Here is a 20,871-nt window from a genome sequence, read left to right as displayed (position 1 = left end):
GTGTGCTTCTCTTGGTCAACTTTTGTGTTATGCTTTTGTTTTCATGCCATGTTTACTCTCTTTTATAGTGAGTTTTCTTCATAAATGCAACAATTCTAATACTTCTGACACTACCATATGAAAGTTTTATTTCTAGAACAACAAAGCAAGGATTGGGGTACTTGATTTGTGTCGATAAAGCAAGGATTGGAATACTCGACTTGTTTAAGGATTAGTACACAAGATGCATTAATGGATATGCATTTATAAAGGGTTGCTGAAATTGCCTTTAAGATCTTCAATCTGGTTAGTTGGTAAGTGTAAAGCTAAACTCAACAAACCTCAAAGTCTGTTCATAGTGCATCCCAATTTTGATGTTTGGTAATTCATAAAAATGAAATTAATCAATTCCTCTTGCTGCACACGCCTTGATAGACATGTATGCAAAATCTTGAGGCATGCAGAAGGCACACAAACTGAAGGCTCTGTTTTCAAATCTTAATGCACTTTGCTTGTCAAAGCTTACAATCTCCTATGCTCAAACCTAGAAGGGTCATATTTGTACATGTAAGTTTTGCCATCATAATGGTAAGCAAATTTATTTAAAGGTGCATAAAAATGATAAATCTAATGAAAACGTTCCACTTAATTGAAGCTAAGGGTTATAAAAGCCTAATCTAAAAATTCCATTAAGAGCAATGGATAACAAATAAAGCACAACCATGAGATGGTATTTCCATGGATATTTTGTCACTTATCACTCCAAGATCTCTATCATTCCAAACATCTTGATACGTGCATTTCCTCTCAGATGTTGAATTCAAATGATAGCTCTCATTCTTGTCATTGATGTCACCTCCCTTGAATATTTCCATCACATCCTTCACTTTCACAGAGATTATAGATGTTACATCTCTCAAGTTGAAGAGAGCCATGTACAGTTCACCTGCATATGCAACATACCAAATGAATGTAAGATATAATTTATGATATCACCAAAACATATTACAATGTAAAGTTCGTGTTCAAAGGTGTAAGAATAACCAGTTCTATCAAATGAACATTAAACATCATGGAACCACTATAATGGGAAATTGCCAAAAAGCTGTAGTAAGAAACCTGTCTTGGAGCCATTTGCTATCCAAATACCAGCCTTGTTGTTTGGTCCAATCTTAGATCCTCTGATGGGATTTGAATCTAAGAAAACTTGAATTCTTGTTGGGTTTGAATGTAGAGATTGTTCAATATGCAAAATATGAGAGATCTGTAAAGTAAAATTAACTTGTTTAATTATATTTATTCCAAGGTCATTTGTTCTGAAATATCATTATAGATCAATTTTGCAGTATCCTTTAGCAATCCAAGCAATTCAGGTCTCTGTGATAGCATACCTCCTTATTATTTGTGCTATATGCATTGATACTCAGTACCATAGGGTTTGTGATGAGCTTCAATGTTTGATCATTAATATTCCTTAAGTCTCCTCCAAACATAAGTGGAGATTTTGCCATAGCCCACAATGTCATCTACGATAATGAAAACAAGCTAGTGATGATATACATGTAACAAATCTTTGTTCCTCTAGATTACTGAATTTTGTCATTCCTTATCACCATGGATACAATATCACACTAACCTGAGTTTTTTGCTCGTCAACAGTAAGATTACTAGTCCTGTGTGGACCTTCATTCGACCCTGCAAGTAGAACAGGGATCAAATTATATCAAGCTTTGGAAGTTAACATCATGTTCTAAAATCGCTAATTCATCTTATGCCTCCTATGGAGTCTACGGATTACTGTTACTCCAACAATGACAAAATGAATGTCCTGAAGATTGGATGAATATTCACCAACAGATGATAACCGTCCAAATGGTAGCATGTCTAAATCTGGCCATGATTTCCCTAGTAAACCTTGAGCTCCTATCAGACCATGTCTAGCAAAATTCCTGTATATTAACAATTCAATGAAACATATGATTCAAGCATTTCGCCAGAGAAACTATACATTTGTCTTCATAGCAGTAATGCACTCCATCCTTAAACAGTTATACATAAGAACTTAATCGCAAATGTTGAGAGCTTTTTCATTACCTTGACACATTAAAGTGTCCTTCGACATCATTCCATGTATCCCAATCATCCCCTGTTATTCGATACATATTGACCAATGTACTTATTTTGTTTGCCATATGAGGTGTAACATGTGTTCCTGGTGAAAGAGAATATACTATAGGATGTTCAAAGCCTTTTAAGATCTGAAAACACAGGTAATATATTAGTTTACCTTCAAAACAATACTCGTGGTAGCCTTCTTAGAAAGTAAACACAAGGAAATGATAAAACTAGAATCAAAGAGATGTTGTAATTTCCCTGCAAAATATACCTTGTAACAATTGTCTTTTTGGAGAGATAAGATTTTCAATGATAGAAAAGGGACTACGATGAAAGAGAGAAATGAAAAATACTCTAATCCCTTTTTGGGGAGACAAGAATTTCCATGATAGAAAAAGGAATACGATGAAAGAGAGAAATGAAAAATACTCTAATCCTTGTAAGTTGCATATTTTGCAGATTGCCATTTGTCCCATTTCAATTCTTTTAATAAACTTGAGATGTGGCATACTTAAATTACTCCTCAAGGATAGACTTGGATACCTCTGAAACAGTAGATATCTCATTTACATTCAAATCATCTCCAAATACACAATCATGCTTCACTGCAACATTTTCACATTAAACATGCAGCAATACGAAGTTATCATTAGTTAATTATGATAGAATGAATATAAATGAAATAAACTTATGTAAAAGAAGATTATGATGGAGGGACATGGATTTTAGACGGTCAAATAGATTTCAATGTTACCAGAAAATCAGAACAAACAACACCAACAAGGCCACCAAAGCAATGCAATTAAAATGAAATAATATGAATATGGGAACAAGCAATTTCCTTTTTGCTGATAATAGAAAATGTACAAATTGACAATAAAAATAATATGTTTAAGGATACAAATGGAATTTCTCTTTTGCTGATATGAGAAACTGCACAAATTGACACTTAAATGGATGAAAATGTTACTGATCTTTGATGTTTTGCAGCTTATGGAATCACTTCAGCCTTCTAATCCCTAATTTGAAGTTTTAATAATATAACAATAAGGGAAAGAAGTGTGATCACAATGAACAATCATGGATTTATTAGTGTGAAAACTGTACCGAAATCAACTCCCCATTCTGCATATTGCTGGTACAATGATCTCAGGAAAGCCTTACTAGCTGCCAGATTGGGATCAACACTCATGAAACCTGCAGACATCCATTTGCAAGCTTCATTTCTGAGACCGATATCACTAGCTCTCCAATTCCTACCTCTCTCTTGATATGGAAGGCCCTGCATAAAGGGTCAATAAACATGTAGTCATAGTCATATTCTATAATCCCCATATATGCAACAAGAGGACTTTACAATGATTGATAACCAGTTTGTTTCAGAGGAGAAAACTATTAGTCAACCAAATAACTTACATTTGGCCCCATGATTGGTGTATTGGCATTAACTGCCTGAGTACTAATGCCACGCATTACATGAATACCAAACTTTAGACCCATTTTGTGAACACGATCTGCAATGTTTGTGAATCCTTTTCCTCCCTTTGAAGATGGCCATCTCACGGGGTCAGGAATAGGCCTCCCCCATTCATCTATTACATCGAATCCTAGAGAATTTGTATATGCTCCAGGGACAAATCTTCTGTACCATAAATAGTCCACCACAACATACTACAATAACCTTGTTCGTCAGCCCTCTTCTCTAGATACAAACATGATTAAGTATGAAACTAATTAGTAAAATTACATATATATGATCGATTTGGTAGTTTTGTTCACCTCATATCCGTGTGTTAAAAGCTTATCGGCAACAACTTTTACATTGTCTAGAAATTGTTCTTCAGTGATGGTCCAGGAGAATGAGTCATAGGAATTCCATCCTCTGGGAGGGGTGCTTGCTCGAAGTTGTTCTGCTGCTCCACGCCCTCCTCTGCATAAAATTACTTGTTTGGTCTAATCAATTTTTGTGTAATTTGTATGAAACTGTAGCTATCTGTTTTCATTGCAAGATCGCCTATGTAAAGATTGAAAATCTTGTTTTTGCTGGTGTTTTTTGAATTTTTAGGTGCCCTAATTATATGTACTCAGTACAGAGAAAACATGTAGAGATAAATCCAGTTCCTTAGTAAACACCTGAAGTGTAACGCATCTGTAGCTCTAGTTTGCACTTTTTTAATTTTAAAAAGCTCTTAACAGAAGATCTAATACTTACATAAAAGAGAGTAGAAAGACTGCTCCAAGTAAATATGTTAAGATATTGATCCATGGTGCTTTGATCATTTTGTAAAAGCAACCTTCAAAACACCAACAAAAAAAAAAGAACTGAGCTTCCAAACATTTTCAACAAACCCAGAATAGAAGTTCATATTGAAAGTCACAGGGCATTTCTAAAACCAATTCAAGAAAATTGTTAATACATTGGGATAACCCAAAAAGAATTATGCATAATAATATCGTGCCAATTTCTTAATATTTTCAAAAATTAAGCCTAATATTTCACAGATAAAGATCGACCTTACTGATGGTAGAAGAAAACAATGATGGAAATAATCAATTTGATGGATATATTGTGACAGGATATTCAGTATTTCAACTTAAGACTTCCTAAAGAATGTCACATTGGGAAAGCAAGAACGGTTTTGAATTATAGCTAAACCTGAAAGTTGGGCTAGAATGACATACGTGTTCTCAGATGGAGGCAAGACAAAATACTACTGTAGACACTCTTAAGAAAGCTAGAGCGTTGCTCAGTATTTGGCGTAGAGCATTGCTCAATATTTAGCTAACAAATCTTACGAAGACAGTAAAGGCCTGGAATCATCATGTCTTGAAGACTTGAACTACTAGAAGGGGCAAATTCGATATCATATCCTGTGATAACTTAAAAATTTAAAATAGAATAAAGTTCAGTGTTTGTTGTCTTTTTCCTTTATATTGGGTGGTGGTGTTATTGTTGTGGTTATTGCTGTTGGTCGACAGCCTCAGTGCTGTTTGCTCTTTTAGCTGTCTTTTTGTTGTGTTTGTTAGGTTTCAATACTGTACCCATTCATACAAAGATTGGGGCTCTTTTAGAATCCCTCTTTTAAGAATTTTTTTGAAATAGAATATGGAAAACATGACAATGTGTACCTTTTGATCATCTCACTTTTAGTCCCCACTAGCAAGTTTTGCATTCCTTTAAGTTCTAGAAATAATAACAGGTGTTAACTCACAGTCACATCAATATCACCAGTGGAGGCTTCCAAAACATGGTGAAATTAGGACTGTTCAGGATTCTATGAGGTGCATTTGAGGCCACTGAAGTATTGCTGTTACAAGTTTTAAAATATGCTAATTACCAACATTTATGCCAAAATTCAAAGAAACAAATATATTTCATACAATAAAATTAACACAAGAACACAGGACTGAAACCTCTTAGAAATATGCCATGTTATGCCTTACATGCAATAACTTGAGTACGTTGGTTCATAACGCCCCTCCAATAGAATCAAATGTCAAAGAAAACTACCAAATGAAAAAAAGGCTGTAAGTAATGAACTTAATGGGATTCATTTACTGATGCAGGACAATTTTTTGAAGTGGTATGAACATTCAACCTAGAAAAGGAGGCAATTTAGACCTTAAAATTTGGTTGGAAGCCAAATATTTGCTTTTGTTTAAAGGACTTTTTACATGGTATTAAGAATTCATCCTAGTGGGAACATACGAAATACGAGAGGGATTGTGCCACAATCTCATGGCAATAGTTTCTTTTAGGCTTTGGGATTTAAGTCCTCTATTTGACAAATTGGTAGTCACTCTTGCTCTCCTAGTACCATTGTGGTCGGTTTTCATGTCTTGCCTTACTGACATAGATCTGACTTGTGATTTTTCACTGTTACATTTGTAACATTCATAAATTGCAATCTGTTTACTTCTGTGGCATATCTCTTTGATGGGATTTCATTCCACGTCGATACTCTTCACCATTTTGCTTACCTGCTCGGGGAACTAACCAACAAACTTCACGTCTGGCAAGACCCATGTATGTCATATGAACTGATGGAGAGATCTTAGGATCTGATCATAATCTCTAACCCAAAACTGGGTATCCTATTTGAATATAGTTGTTAACTATTAAGAATCCAAAAAGCTCGACAGGCCACATTAGGTCCCATAAGACTAAGGTCTTAACCCTTTACATGGATCTCACCCCTCCAACAAAACTCCAGGTTCTGAAAAGAAAAGCCTACAGTTTTGAGGGAGGAAGGCAAGGACATAAACATATCCTGTAACGAGTCTTAAAACCCAATAAAAACACTGTAAATCTACTTGAAATCTTGTGATCCAATATACCCAAAAGCACAAGATGTTGTAAAGTCCAACTTCAATACTTACCTGGACAAAGGATCTCTTTTTATCTATATGGTTCTGTAAGATACTAATACATTTCAGCTACCCAGTAGTCTTCTTCTGCAATGTTTTTCATAAGTGACTGGTTTGATCTACTCCTTCCATTAATACTGTCACTTGGGTGTTTTGTGCTTATGCTTCTAATGAACTGTATGTTTATATTTTATAGGGATTCTATGAACGGGCCTCATCCCTGCAACGCCCTTACATAGAGCGGAACTTCATCATAAAACCTGCTTTTACAACCCTGTACTTGGTAGTTGGAGTGAGGGAAACATGTGTACGTTTATTAACTTGGGCTTGTACATCACAAAAGTTGGGGAAGATGGATTTATAGTTAGTTTTGGTAAGAATTATTTGAACTTTAATTCAAAACGTTGATGAAATAGATTACTCAAAATCAGATTCAGAAATCTGTTATATGTTAATATAGACTCCATTTGAGCTGATCTCAGTTTGGATTTTTACACAAGAAAAATGACAACGAAAGCATGAGGTAAACAAAGTATCTCCTGGTCCATGACATCATATTTTTTGGGGTCCCATGTTTTCAGCTGAGATGTTCCTTTTTTGGGAAGCCCCTGTCCTATAACCATGAATCTCCAATTATAAAATGATATCTGTGATAATGTTAATGTAATAATTTGTACGGAGATAAGCAGGGACCTGGAACACTCAAGAATTCCACCAGAATATTAAAACAGGTTTCTTCAGGGGCCGAGTCCTACTCAATTCTAAAATATAATTTAAAATCAAAATGCTTTTTCTTTTAAAAATCTAAATTTTTAGAGAGGGAAAATGCTCAAAAGGAATAGAGCATGGAAGGTACTATTATCAGTCCTATCAATATTTAGAACAATTATTTTGTATTGATCAAAGCTGAATTACAATAAAAAAAATAGCAGTCATATAAAGGAATATAAAAGAATACTGTGAGAAGAAATATAATGGAACAATAAAACAAAGACTATACAAAAAAGACTGAACATAATAACTTTGAATTGCTTATCAGTCATAGTATCTTCCAATCAATTAAAATTAAAATTAATTATAATTTATAATTAATAAAAAGTAAATATTTTTTAATATGAATATTTGTTTTCTTAATATTTTTATATTATTATGTAAATTTAGTTTTTTCACTTCTGGTTCAAATTGTGCATGATGGACTGTAGGAAAAAACTAACATTATGGACTGTGGAAATTACATAAATCTAATATGTAGATTTATTAACTAAATAATTTTAAAAATATAAATTATGTTTGGTTAAATATTATGAAGTGAGATAAAGTAGATTTGTGTTACTCTCCATTCTTAACTTTATTAAAATGTCTTATTGAAGCAACATGACAATTAATCAAGAGCATTATTTGCATATTCATATCAATTCACATCTAGTTTTGGACCCATTTTGATGAAATAGCAAAAGTACAAATACATATCAACAAATGATTCTATATTTGATGGAATTGGTTATCATCGTAGTATCTTTCAATAAACTAAAATTAAGGTTAATTATTTTTTCCTGGCTATGTCAATTCTCATCTCATTTTGGGTCACTTTTGATGGAATGTCTTAACTACAAATACATATCAACAAATTATGATGGTTTTGAATTGGTTATTAGTCATGGTATCTTCCAACTAATCTTACAAAGACAATAGAAGATTGGAACTGTAATGTTCCAAATTAAATCAATTGAGTAATTTAATCAATTTGCAGCAAGGGACATCTAATGAATTTAAATTATCAATCCAAACCTTTTAGATTTGAAAACTCTCAAGATTTTCTTTCTTAAATTCAATAAACATGTAAATTGGGTAAACAAAGAATTTCACCTAACTTTTTAGAAATGGAACTGAAACTTCATGCAACTGATTTCTAATGTTTAAAACTGATTTCCGACAACAACAACAACAAACATCTGCAATAACTTAAACAACTCCAAATTGAGTCCAAAATTACTCTGCAACACTACAAGCTTAGGGAAACCTCACTAGACTTCATACCAAGTTTCTTATTGACAAAATACATGAAAATACATATAAGAATCAACAAACCCTTAGCTTCCGAGCTGCCATGAACTTCTGCAACACATACAAACTCAAACTAAGAAATCCTTAACAGATTAGCACAGTAATAACTTTTGAAATGAGATTATTCAATGGTAATCTTTGACTGCCGTCTTAGATCACCTGGTAATCCTTTGACTCCCATCCTTAGATCACGCAAAAACCTTCAAACTCCCATTCTACAGTCTTCTTCTCCACTGGTTTATCAGCCTTGCAAAGTGTAGAATAATGAAACTTGGAGCCAAAACCAAGCATATATGAAACCAATTTTAAAACTCAAATTGGGCGTCAAAATCCTACTACTCAAAATGGAGGAAACTTGCATGAAATGGACATAATCATTTTATGGCAACTTCCACAAAGCCATAAGATGTCAAAGATGCCCAAAGTTGCCAAGGGAGCTTTTCAGAAGCCAATCCACCACTAGTCAACTCGTCAAAACAAACAAGATGCTCTTCAAAAGAAGTTACTAATTTAACATTGTTGTGAGAAATCTGAATTTGCAAAAATAAATGAATATTAAATTAAATATTATTTCCCAAAATGTTATGTGATTCTGATTTACTATTTTGAGACAATGGAAACTTACTATTCTTAGCAAGTTCCTATTTCTGGAAAAAAGGGGACACGACAGAGACTATAATGTCTTGCACTACTATAAGGGAAAAATTCGATATCACATCCTGTGATAACTTAAAATAGAACAAATTCAGTGTTTGTTGGCTTTTTCTCTTATATTGGGTGGTGGTATTATTGTTGTGAATCTGTGATTATTGCTGTTGGTCTACAGCCTCAATGCTGTTTGCTCATTGTAGCTGTCTTTTTGGTGTGTTTGTTGGGTTTCAATACTGTACCAATTCATACAAAGATTGGAGCACTTTTAGAATCCTTTTTAAGGAAAATTTTGAAATAGAATATGGAAAAAATGATGATGTGTACCTTTTGGTTATCACACTTTTAGTCCCCACTAGCAAGTATTGTATTCCATTAAGTTCTAGAAATAATAACAGGGGTTAATTCGCATCAATATGACCAATGGAGGCTCCCAAAACAGGGTGAAGTTAGGACTGTTCAGGATTCTCAGAGGTGCATTTGAGGCCACTGAAAGCATTGCTGTTAAAAGTTTTTAAATATGTTTTAAATATGTTAATTACCGACAATAAAATTAACACAAGAACACAGGATTGAAACCTCTTACAAGAAATATGCCATGATATGCATTACATGCAATAACTTGAGTACGTTGCTTCATAATGCCCCTCCAATAGAATCAAATATCAAAGAAAGCTACCAAATAAATTTAAAAAAGCTGAAGTAATGAACTTAATGTGATTCATTTACTGATCCCAGTATGAAGGACAATTTTTTGAAGTGGTATGAACATTCAACCTAGAAACTTAAATTTGGTTGGAATTCAATTTTTTGTTTTTGTATATAGAATTTTTGTATGGTAATAATAATTTAAGATAAATAGTTTTCCACAATTTATCTTAGTTCTTGTTATAGTTTCTGATTTAGATTGTGTGTTTGCTTGCATCAATATTTTGGATCATACTTTGTGATCTAATTTTCTACATGATGAACTATCTATCATCCTGATAATAGATCACAAAATATGATCTGAAATGTTGATACAAACAAATATACAATCTAAACCAAAAACAATAATAAGAAATAATAATTCATCCTAATGAAAACATCAAATGAGAGAGATTGCGGCACACTCTCATGACAACAGTTTCTCTTAGGCTTTGGGATGCAAGTCCTATATTTGACAAATTGGAATTCACTCTTGCTCTCCTAGTAACATTGTGGTCGGTTTTGATGTCATACCTTACTGGCATAGGATCTGACTTGTGATTTTTCACTGCTATATTTGTCACATTCATAAATTGCAATCTGTTTACTTCTGTGGCATATCCATCCCTTCGATGGGATTTCATTCCGCGTCAATACTCCTCACCATTTTGCTTACCTGCTCAGGGAACTAACCAACAAACTTCACGCCTGGCAAGACCCATATAGGTGATATGAACCGATGCAGAGATCTTAGAAAGTGATCATAACCTCTAACCCAAAACTGGGCATACTATTTGCATATAGTTGTTAACTATCAAGAATCCAAATGCTGGGCAGGTCACACTTGGTCCCCTAAGATTAAGGTCTTAGACCTTTTAATGGATCTCACACCTCCAACAAAACTCCAGGTTCTGAAAAGAAAAGCCTACAGTTTTGAGGGGAGAAGGCAAGGACCTAAACATACCCTGTAACGAGTCTTAAAACCCAATAAAAACACTGTAAATCTACTTGAAATCTTGTGATCCAATATACCTAAAAGCACAAGATGGTGTAAAAAAGTTTCAACTTCAATACTTACTTGGACACATGATCTCTTTTTATCTATATGGGTCTGTATGATACTAATACATTTCAGCTCCCCAGTAGTCTTCTTCTGCGATGTTTTTCATAAGTGCCTGATTTGATCTACACCTTCCATTGATACTGCCACTTGGGTGTTTGTGCTTATACTTCTAATTCACTGTATGCTTATATTTTTTAGAGATAATATATAGGGATTCTATGAACGGGCCCCATCCCTGCAACACCCTTATATAGAACCGAACTTCATCATAAACCGGCATTAACAAACCTGTACTTGGTAGTTGGAGTGAAGGAAACATGTGTACGTCTATTAACTTGGGTTTGTACATCACCAGAGTTGGGGAAGATGGATTTATAGATAGTTTTGGTAAAAATTATTTGAAGTTCAATTATGAAAAAGATTACACAAAATCAGATTCAGAAATCTGTTATAGGTTAGTATAAAAAAATTACACACAATCAGAATCTGTCAGTTATATGTTAATATAAACTGTCAAAACTTTATGCTTTTAAAAGAACTATTTGAGCTGAGCTCAGTCTGGATTTTCACAAGGAAAATGACAATGAAAGCAAGAATGAGGTAAACAAAGTATCTCCTGGTCCATGACATCATATTTTTTTGGGGTCCCATGTTTTCAGCCGAGATGTCCCTCTTTTGGGAAGCCCCTGTCCTATAACCATGAATCTCCAATTATAAAATGATATCTGTGATAATGTTAATATAATAATTTGTACTTAGGAGATAAGCAGTGATCTGGAATACTCAAGAATTCCACCAGAATATAAAAACAGGTTTCTTCAGGGGCCGAGTCCGACACTATTTTTAAAATACAAGTCAAAATCAAAATGTTTTTTCATTTAAAAATATAAAATTTTAGAGAGGGAAAATGCTCGAAAAGCATCATGGAAGTGAAGCGGATGGTACTGTTATCAGTCCTTTATCGATTTTTGTAACGATTTGAATTGGCTTCTTTATTAATTGTTTTTTATTCATAATTTTTGATTAATAAAAAATAAGTCTTTTTATAGTGGATGATCCCGCAATGCAAGTCGTGTTGATTCTGCAGCGTTTGAGCCTTGTGGATGCAGGTTGGAGCAACGGAGAGATAAGGAGTCGATGACGGGAAAAAAAGAAAAAAGGAGAGATGTGGATGCAAAACACAAAAAGGAGATTTGTGGATGCAGGTTAGAGCAAGGAGTTTGGTGGATGTAGGTTGGAGCAGAATTGAGAGATAAGGAGCCAAGGATGATAAAAAGAAGAGAAATAAGGGTGTTAACAGTTGTGATTGAGGTCCCTAAAAAATGTGGTCTCATTAGTCTAGTGAAAAGCATTTACAGTTTCAATCGTTATCGATTAAAAAAAAATTAAGTCTTTTTATATGAATATTTTTTATTTCAATATTTATATATTAGTATATGTAAATTTGTTAATTGAATAATTTAAAAAAAATATAAATTGTGTTTGGTTAAATATTATGTATGTGAAGTGAAAAATGACGATGACAAACTATTGCAAAATCATAAAGATCTAACCACAAACAATACTAGTTTTACAACAAAAGCATTCATCATACACCAATGAAGAAACTTAAGAACATGCAAATCAACAAATGAAACAATAATACCTTTCACATGCCAAGTAGGGTTTGATCTTTATTGTCTCATATCTCCGTTGATCTTGTTTGATATATTTGCTCTTAGATTTTTGTATGTGCACAAGAGCTCAACAAAGAACGGATTGTGGTTGTAAAGTCACTTGATCGCATTAAGGCTTGATAGATGCATTAAGATGAGGTTGTTTGATTATATTAGGATTGTGAAAGATAAATGAATCCTCTTATATAGAAGACAATTTAGAAAATAGAGAGATAAAATTAAGAGGTGAAAGAAATAAATGGTCGGCTAAGATTAAAGGGTAGGTAGAGAAAATGATAAAATATGAAGGGGTAGGTAGAAGAAAATTAAAAGATAAATGACATGTGTTATAGAAGGAAAAAAACCAATGAATTAAATAAATAAATAAATAATTATTTAATTAATAAAAGAAGTGAGACCAATTAAATAAATAAAATATTTATTTAATTTAAAGAAAATGTAATTAAAAATTTTATTTTTTTTATTTAAATAGAGAAAGGTTAGAAGAAGATAAATGAATTAATTAAATAAATCAAAATATATTAATTAATTAAATAAATACAAATCTATTTTATTAATAGAAGGCTTAAGATAAAATAATTAAATAAATAAAAAATATTTATTTAATTAAGACAGACAATTTTAATCATATCATGAAGTGAAATAAAGTAGATATGTGTTACCTTCAACATGACAATTAATTAAGTGTGTAGTTTGCATACCCATATCAATTCACATCTAGTTTTGAACTCATTTTGATGAAATGTCAAACAGTACAAATACATATCAACAAATGAATTGGTTATCATTCATAGTATCTTTCAACCAATTAAAATTAAAATTAATTAATTTTTCTTAGCCATGTCAATTCTCATCTAGTTTTGGGTCAATTTTGATGGAATGCCTAGAATACAAATACATATCAACAAATGATGACGATTTGAATTGGTTATTAGTCATGGTATCTTCCAACTAACTAAAATTATTTTTTGTTTTTCTTATTTATATCTTCTAATAGTATTAGCCATGGTATCTTCTAACTAATTAAAATTATTATTATTATTTTTCTTATTTATATCTTCCAATTTGTTAAAATTTGGTTACTAGTCATGGTATCTTCCAACTAATTAAAATCAAAATTTGTTTTTTCTTATTTATATCTTCTAATCAGTTACAATTAAATATTTTTTTGGTAATATAATTTTTTTTTAATAACCATATGTTAATACATGAATATGTTAAATAAAGAATAAAAAAAACTGTAAATTATGGTTGGTTAGATATTATGAAGTGAGATAAAGTAGATTTGTGTTACTTTTCATTCTTAACTTTATTAATCATCCCTATAAATATGTCTCATTGAAGGAACATGGCAATCAATTAAGAGTATAGTTTGCATACCCATGTCAATTCTCGTCTACTTTTGGGTTACTTTTGATGGAACGCCTTAAATATGAATACATATAAACAAATGATATTGTAACTATTTGAATTAGTTATTAGTCATCATATCTTCCATCCACTTCTTCGTAGACACTCCAAAATTGACTTCTTGTTATATAATTAATTAAATTAATGCTTAATTAATTATTTTTCATTATTCACCATTTAAAAAAAAATCATAATTAGTTTAATAATTTATTACTTTTCTTCCAATGGTTGATTAATTTAATTAACGAACCATATCCCTCACTCATTAATTCTTCTAATCTTGTTAATTGATTAATCCTCCTCTAATCCTCATTAGCATTTTCTCTAATTTAAAATTCCTCTAAATCTTCAAGCTTGCTATCATGCTACAAATTTGTCTAACCTTCTTCAATTCTTACAAATGTTTTGTTAGGATAAGGTGGCATTGACTTTGCAAACTAAGTCACATTCAAGTGTCCCCAAGATCCTTTGCATGTGTACTTCTATGCCTAGGGTTATGTGGGATAAACATATTTAATATCTATTTACCTATATAAAAATGTAATTACTTTCATAAAGATTGATCTAATCATTAGTGACAATTGCAAAGCATATTGATAGAATATTCTTTCTATGAATTTACTTTGGTAGTGTGAACAACTTGGACTTGCATGTTTGTATATATTGTCATATGTATTTTGCATGTTATCTTGGGGTGCCAAGGTTTGCATGTTGTGTATATTAGTCGTTGAAGTCATCAATGGATAATGGAACACTCAATATTGACCAACTTTGTTTGGTTGTGGATTGGGCATCCATGTGAAGGTCATGTGATCGTTAATTATTTTTACTAAGCTTACAAGAACATGAGTTAAGCCAAATTCACTCTATTGAATTTAGCATAAATCATCTAATCAATTAAACTAAACTTATGAGCTATTTAATTTAGCATAAAAATCCATCTCCATACTAAGATTTTGTTAGTTTTCATGTTAGAGTAGTTCACATTCATCCAAGCATCCCACTGCAACAAGCATTGAAGATAAAATCAAGTGGAGAAGGATGCATCTATTTCAAGCTCAAATAGAGGGTTAAGATGGTAAAAATATTAAGATATTGATTTGGTTATTATATCTTTGTGTTTTTTGTCTTTTACCATTTCCTTGCTCTCCTTTTGGTACTTTCGATGAGACCTGCACCCTTAATCACTAATAATTTACTTTGATTTTTCACTAATAATGATATGTGATTTTATGCTTGCACTATAGGAATGATGCCTACACACTATGCATCAATGCTTGCACTTTTAACGCTTTCACCCTAATTTCAATGCTCCTATTCTAAATTGATACTTTCAAACTATTTTCATGCCCTAGTTTTAGTTCTCTTTCTCTAAATTGGCACCTTCAAATTATTTTGATGTATGTTATTTATATTTTTTTGTTCATTTATAAATAGTTTTCTTGTAGGTTTCTAACCCTCTTTTTTGTAATTTAATTTTTTATATATTTAGTTCATCTAGTTTTCTTAGCTCTATTTTGTAGAAAAAACAACATTTTCTTGCAAGTTTTGTTATCGAACCTTGTTTGACACTTTTTCATCATATATCTTTGCTTATGCTATTCAACACTTACACCGTGACAATCAATGCTTCCTATTGTCCTTTATTTTTTATCATTTCTTTTTGCTCTTTTTACCTTTTTAATTTTATTTGTCTATGTTTTTCTAGCTAAACTAATCATTTCAATCATTTTGTTTCTAGGATTTCTCTATTTTGCGAAAATATATAACGTTTTCTCTATATCTATGCAAGTTGATGCTTATGGTTTTTATTTTGTGCTTTCACTTTGGTTTGACACATATACCAACTAGTTGCATTCCCTCTTATCACATATCCAATTCAATATCAAGTTTATCTAGTTGATTCCTAGTTGGTACATGAGCAATGAGGCTCTCTCTAGTTCAACTCTTCTCAAGATGGAAGAGCCCCTTGTGGTGGGTTGGAGGATATAGGTCAAGCCAAGGGTTAGGCTCCCTTAGTAGCTTCAAATGACACTTTTGACTTGTAAAACTATTCTTCCACACATGTAAAACTTTTAATGCTTTTGATCAAGTTTTTGGCGTTTACACAATTTTGCACTTGCACCTTTTATTCAACACTTTTGTTATCTTTCCTTTTTGTGATTTTTAGTTTTAGATATTTAATCAACCTTTGTCTAACCAATTCCTTAATCAAGTGGTGCATTTTTTTCCTTGCCAAAGCTAAAAAAAAATCTACTAACATATCTTTTGTAGGTTCACATGTCAAAGTTTGTAATGTTCAATTAAATTAGGAACTAAATTAGTTAGAGGGTAATTAATCTTGTGTGATTTTTATTTAGATCTTATGATTGATGTATTATCTCCCCTTTCATCTTGTGTGATCTTGGGGACCAACATTTTCACACTCTCCTTTCTCTATTTTAGATTAGATCCTAGGGAGTGTTATTCCCTTGTGCTTCATGCAATTTTAGGTGATAAAAACACTCAATATTTCATTTCCCATTAGGAGGCATGTTTGAGAATTTGATCATCCCAAGGGTCGAATTCAACCATGGTTTTTCCCAAGGTATATAAAAGGGGGACAACAAAATTTGTACTTCAATCTAGTGAATTCATGTTTGTTAAATCCTTGGGGCCCTTTATTGTTCATGAAACAAGGTGAAGGGATGTTTTGAGTGGTTTTCTCTTGACCTGTACTTGTAGATGGATTATCTTTCATGGATTTCCCCTGTATAGCCTTATAGCTAGAAGTCTAAGACCTTGAACCATTTTCTAGTGTGGTGAGAAGGATGTGTATCACATCCTAAAGTTACTCATGTAATGTACTTCCATGCGGTGAGATAGAATTAACCAAGGTAAATCATTTGGCCACCTTTGGTGAGGGATAGGGCATGCACGTGATTACCTTTACTATCCATTCATAGGTGGATAATATTAGTAGGTTAATTTCTACTATGTTCCCACACTATTCAATACACCTTGAATAATTTAAGGAATGTTCTCATGTTCTTGGCATGTTTTCATGTGATAAATAAGTAAAATCCATTTAATCATCAATCCTAAAAATTTGAGTCAACCGTTATTTTTGTATAAAAATTTCTTGCTAAATCATCAACATAATTAGACCTAGCAATTTAGCAATTTCATTAAGTATTAGTTTGTTGTGCACTTCTTGATGCTTCTATTTTGTAAGTTTGTGTTTAATATTTTATTTTAATGCTTTCTTGCATAGAAAATAACCAATCAGATTCCTTAGATTAAAACATTTGAACTTGTTGAATGAAACTTTACCTTAAAAAAACCCAAGACATCCACTAAAATATCTCAATATTTTTTTCTCCTCCATACTATTACATAGTTATCTTTAATCACTTTCATCAATCATGTGCCATTTTAAACATCCACGTGTCCACTTCACTTTGAATTTTTTACCACCTTTGCTCAATTTGGACTTGGTTAGAAACCTCCCATACTTCATAAATGATTTCAAAGTTTTCCAAGGTCACTCCAACCATAGAAATAACCATCTTCCTTCAATTTTGAACTTATGTTCATAATATGAAATTCTCTAATCTTCTATCCCCTCTTGATCATTCAAATTACATAACTTTCAACAAAACCAAAACTGATATCCAAAAACAAAAATCAAACTTGTCTAAAAATCAAATCTAGATCTTTTTGTTGGAAATCTGAGTTGTTTGATTGATATTTGAGTTTGGTTGTCATTTATGTCAAACTTGGTTGTGCGAATGGAGTTTGGTCTGAATATGATCTTGTATTGTTGCAAGTTTCCTTGTTTAGTGTTTGGTGGTGGTTGTGGAAAGTTCAATATGTAGGAAAGAGTACTTAATATATGCATGAAATTATATTTAATGTCTCATTGGTATAATGCTTTGCATTCCTTTGTTTTGTAAATATTATGTATTATAAATGTTGCATCGACTTGTTTTTTGGTTCATGGATTGCAGAAGTTGGTTGTTACTATTATCTGATAGTAAGGGTGTTTATCAGACTGGTTCAAAAAATATTTGGTGGCATCCAGATATGTTGAATTAGATGTTGTGGTCTCATGGACATGTTTGTATGGTTTGTGCAGTGTTTCAATTCATTTCTCTGGTGGTGTTTTTGTTCCAGAAGTGAGTTATGTTTGTTTGTGCCTAGTATATTTAGTTAAATTATGATTCAATTTGTTTAGTTGGATTATCCTATTTGGATCATACTTTTTTGGTCTAGATATGCATTGAAGATTGAGTTAGAACATTGCTATAGGTCTCACTATGTTGGGTGGAGATTTGCACTAGGTAATTTGCATTGGAATATGACTTTTGGTTGACTGAGTGCTATGCCTTGTTGTTTTTCTACATGTTTCATTTGGCGGCAAATTTGGAGGATGTGTTAGTGTGTGTAGTTCATTGGATTCAATTTGGAAGGATGAATTGTAATGTTTTTGGGCACCCTCTTTCTCCTAGAGTGGGCTTCTTTGAGTATTTTTGGTCCAGGTGGCTTATTTTTGTAATAAAGTTTATTTTATTTTTCGTCGAACCTCAATTAGGTTTTTGATGATCTATATTACATTTAAGAATTGTGGATGTATGAGTTGTATATGGGATAGTTTGTGAATTGATGAGAAGCGAATGCAGATGATATGCAAGCAGATTTGAGATTGCAGATGTGCGAAGGCCAATTTGTGAAGAACTTTGAAGGTGATACATTCAATGAGATAGTTTGTTGTGATAGTGGTGATTATCAAAGATGTTTTCCATGATGTTGGTCACTTGACACAGTGGTTTAAGGAAAATTTCATGATCAAGATATTTTTCTCATGTGTTTAGTTCTACTATTCTTTTTGTTGTCGAAGTACTGTGTGTCTCTTGACAACCTCTTTTGTATCTTTCTCTAAAGCAGTGTGCCTTAGTTGAGAAAGTCCATATATCTTTCCATAAGGTAGTACACCTTAGTATTGCAAGTCCATCAAGTGCATGTTTCTCCTTGGCCATAAGCCTAAAAATTTGTAATAAATTATATTTATATTGTGAGTAAGATTCTCACTACGGTTTTTCCTAGATTGGGTTTTGAACGTAAATCTAGTGTTTGTTTGTTGATGGTTGATGTTGTTAGCATTGTTGTTAATTATCTTTTAATATCAATTAGATCAGATTTAAAATATTCCACTGATTCGCCCCGCCTCTTCATCTTGTCATGGGTTTAACAATTGGTATCAAAGTTGACTTCCTTTTGAAGAGCTTAATTTTTTGAGGTAGATCCAGAATGACATAGGAACTTAATTTCAAAGCACTGAGGTTAAATGGAACAATTTTTTCTTATTGGAAGGAAAGGATGGAATCTTATATGGAAACTTTGCACAAAGGTATCTGGGAAATTGTTCAATTTGGTTATACGCCTTCTCTAAATGGTCCTTAAACTCTGGATGAACATAAGAACCATGAGAATAATGCAAATGTTAGAACTATGATTATCAATTGCTTGGGTGATGAATTATTTGGTAAGAGAAGTGGATTGAAAGAAGCCCAAGAGGTCTGGAATAAATTAAGTCAATCATATGAAGGAGATTCAAGGACAATTCAAGCAAGAGGTTGATGAATCTGAAATAGAAGTATGCATGTCTAAGGATGGTTGATGATGAAGGTGTTGAGAACTACATATGTAGGGTAAATGGAAATTGTGAGTGGTATTAAAAGTGTTGGTGGAAAGATAGAAGAAGATGATGTTGTGAGAAAACTTTTGTTGACTTTGACAAAACCCTATGAATCGAAGAAGTGTGATATTGAAGAATGCCATGGTTTGGATAAGTATATAATGGATCAACTCCTTAGGTCATTCTACATATGAAGTATCAGAGATGGCAGATATCAAAAGAGAAAGAAAATAAGTTGCATTCAATGATTCAAAGATAGTTGAAGATGAACCAGAAGGAAGTGAGAATATGGGTGAAATTGAGGAAAACTTTGTCGGAATATTGAAGAGAAGAACCAGAAAATACAAATGTAAGCTACCTCTAAAATCTTTTAATTGTGGTAGAATTGGTCATTATGCTTCTAAATGTATGTACAAGGAAGATTATAAGAGGTTTGATGATGATGAGAAGAAAAGTAGGTACAAAATTTACAATACTAGGAAAAGGACAAATGATAGAGAGATAGGAAAAATGAGCCTATGTTCTATGGAGTCACATTAATTTGAGGATGAAAATGGTGATAAATTTAATGGAGAATCCTTGTTTCTAGCTATAGAAGAAAAGAGTAAGATGTCTGGAAGACTAGAAAGAGTGAAGAATAGTAGAAATGTAGTAAGTGAAAAGACCACATTGCATGTTAAAGTGGAATTGAAGTCTTGGATCATTGACTCTTAATCTTTAAATCATATGACTGGCGATAAGGAGAAATTCATTGAGCTTGAGAAGTATGATGGAGGATTAGTGAAATTTGTAGGAGAGGAAGTTGCACCTATTTGTGGAATAGGAAGCATTACAATTGACGATAAGCATAAAACTTATGTTGTTTATTATATTGAAGGTCTGAGACATAACTTATTAAATGTTAGTTAGATATGAAATAAAGGCTATGAAGTGTTATTTAGTTAGTCCATATGTGTAATTAGAAAAGGAAAATCATGAAGATTAGTAGCAGGAGGTGTTAGAACAAATAGAAATGTTTATTATATAAAAGATAATCCGAGTAGAAGCAAATGCTTTCTGCCACATAACAATGAATGTTGGTTGTGGCATAAAATAATGGGACATGTCAATTTTGATAACATGGGAAGATAAGTACTACTAAAGTTGTGAGAGATTTATCAAGAATGATCAAACCTAATGATGTT

General features: G+C 32.4%; 1 protein-coding gene across 4 annotated transcripts; it reads right to left on the bottom strand.

Annotated features, from left to right (window-relative positions):
* Positions 1–338: 338 nt before the first annotated feature.
* Positions 339–11,226, bottom strand: LOC131044651 (alpha-galactosidase). 4 transcript variants are annotated; one of them, XM_057978015.2, is made up of 12 exons: positions 10,940–11,226; positions 4,307–4,388; positions 3,874–4,024; positions 3,511–3,765; positions 3,202–3,376; positions 2,638–2,699; positions 2,074–2,237; positions 1,831–1,928; positions 1,616–1,674; positions 1,371–1,505; positions 1,099–1,243; positions 339–925 (listed from the first exon to the last, which is right to left on the bottom strand). In XM_057978015.2, the coding sequence occupies exons 1-12, from the start codon at positions 10,947–10,949 to the stop codon at positions 669–671; spliced, it is 1,593 nt and encodes a 530-aa protein (XP_057833998.2). In that variant the 5' UTR covers positions 10,950–11,226; the 3' UTR covers positions 339–668. The 4 variants fall into 4 exon arrangements, with proteins under 4 accessions (XP_057833998.2, XP_057834001.2, XP_057833999.2 ...); XM_057978018.2 differs by lacking the exon at positions 10,940–11,226 and adding an exon at positions 10,396–10,609; XM_057978016.2 differs by lacking the exon at positions 10,940–11,226 and adding an exon at positions 6,475–6,925.
* Between the last annotated feature and the right edge of the window lie 9,645 nt (positions 11,227–20,871).

The sequence above is a fragment of the Cryptomeria japonica genome, chromosome 1 (assembly GCF_030272615.1).
Source record: "Cryptomeria japonica chromosome 1, Sugi_1.0, whole genome shotgun sequence".
NCBI classification, from domain to species: Eukaryota; Viridiplantae; Streptophyta; class Pinopsida; order Cupressales; family Cupressaceae; genus Cryptomeria; species Cryptomeria japonica.
The sequence above is the reverse complement of the archived record's forward strand: the minus strand, read 5'-3'. Positions and strand labels throughout refer to the sequence as shown.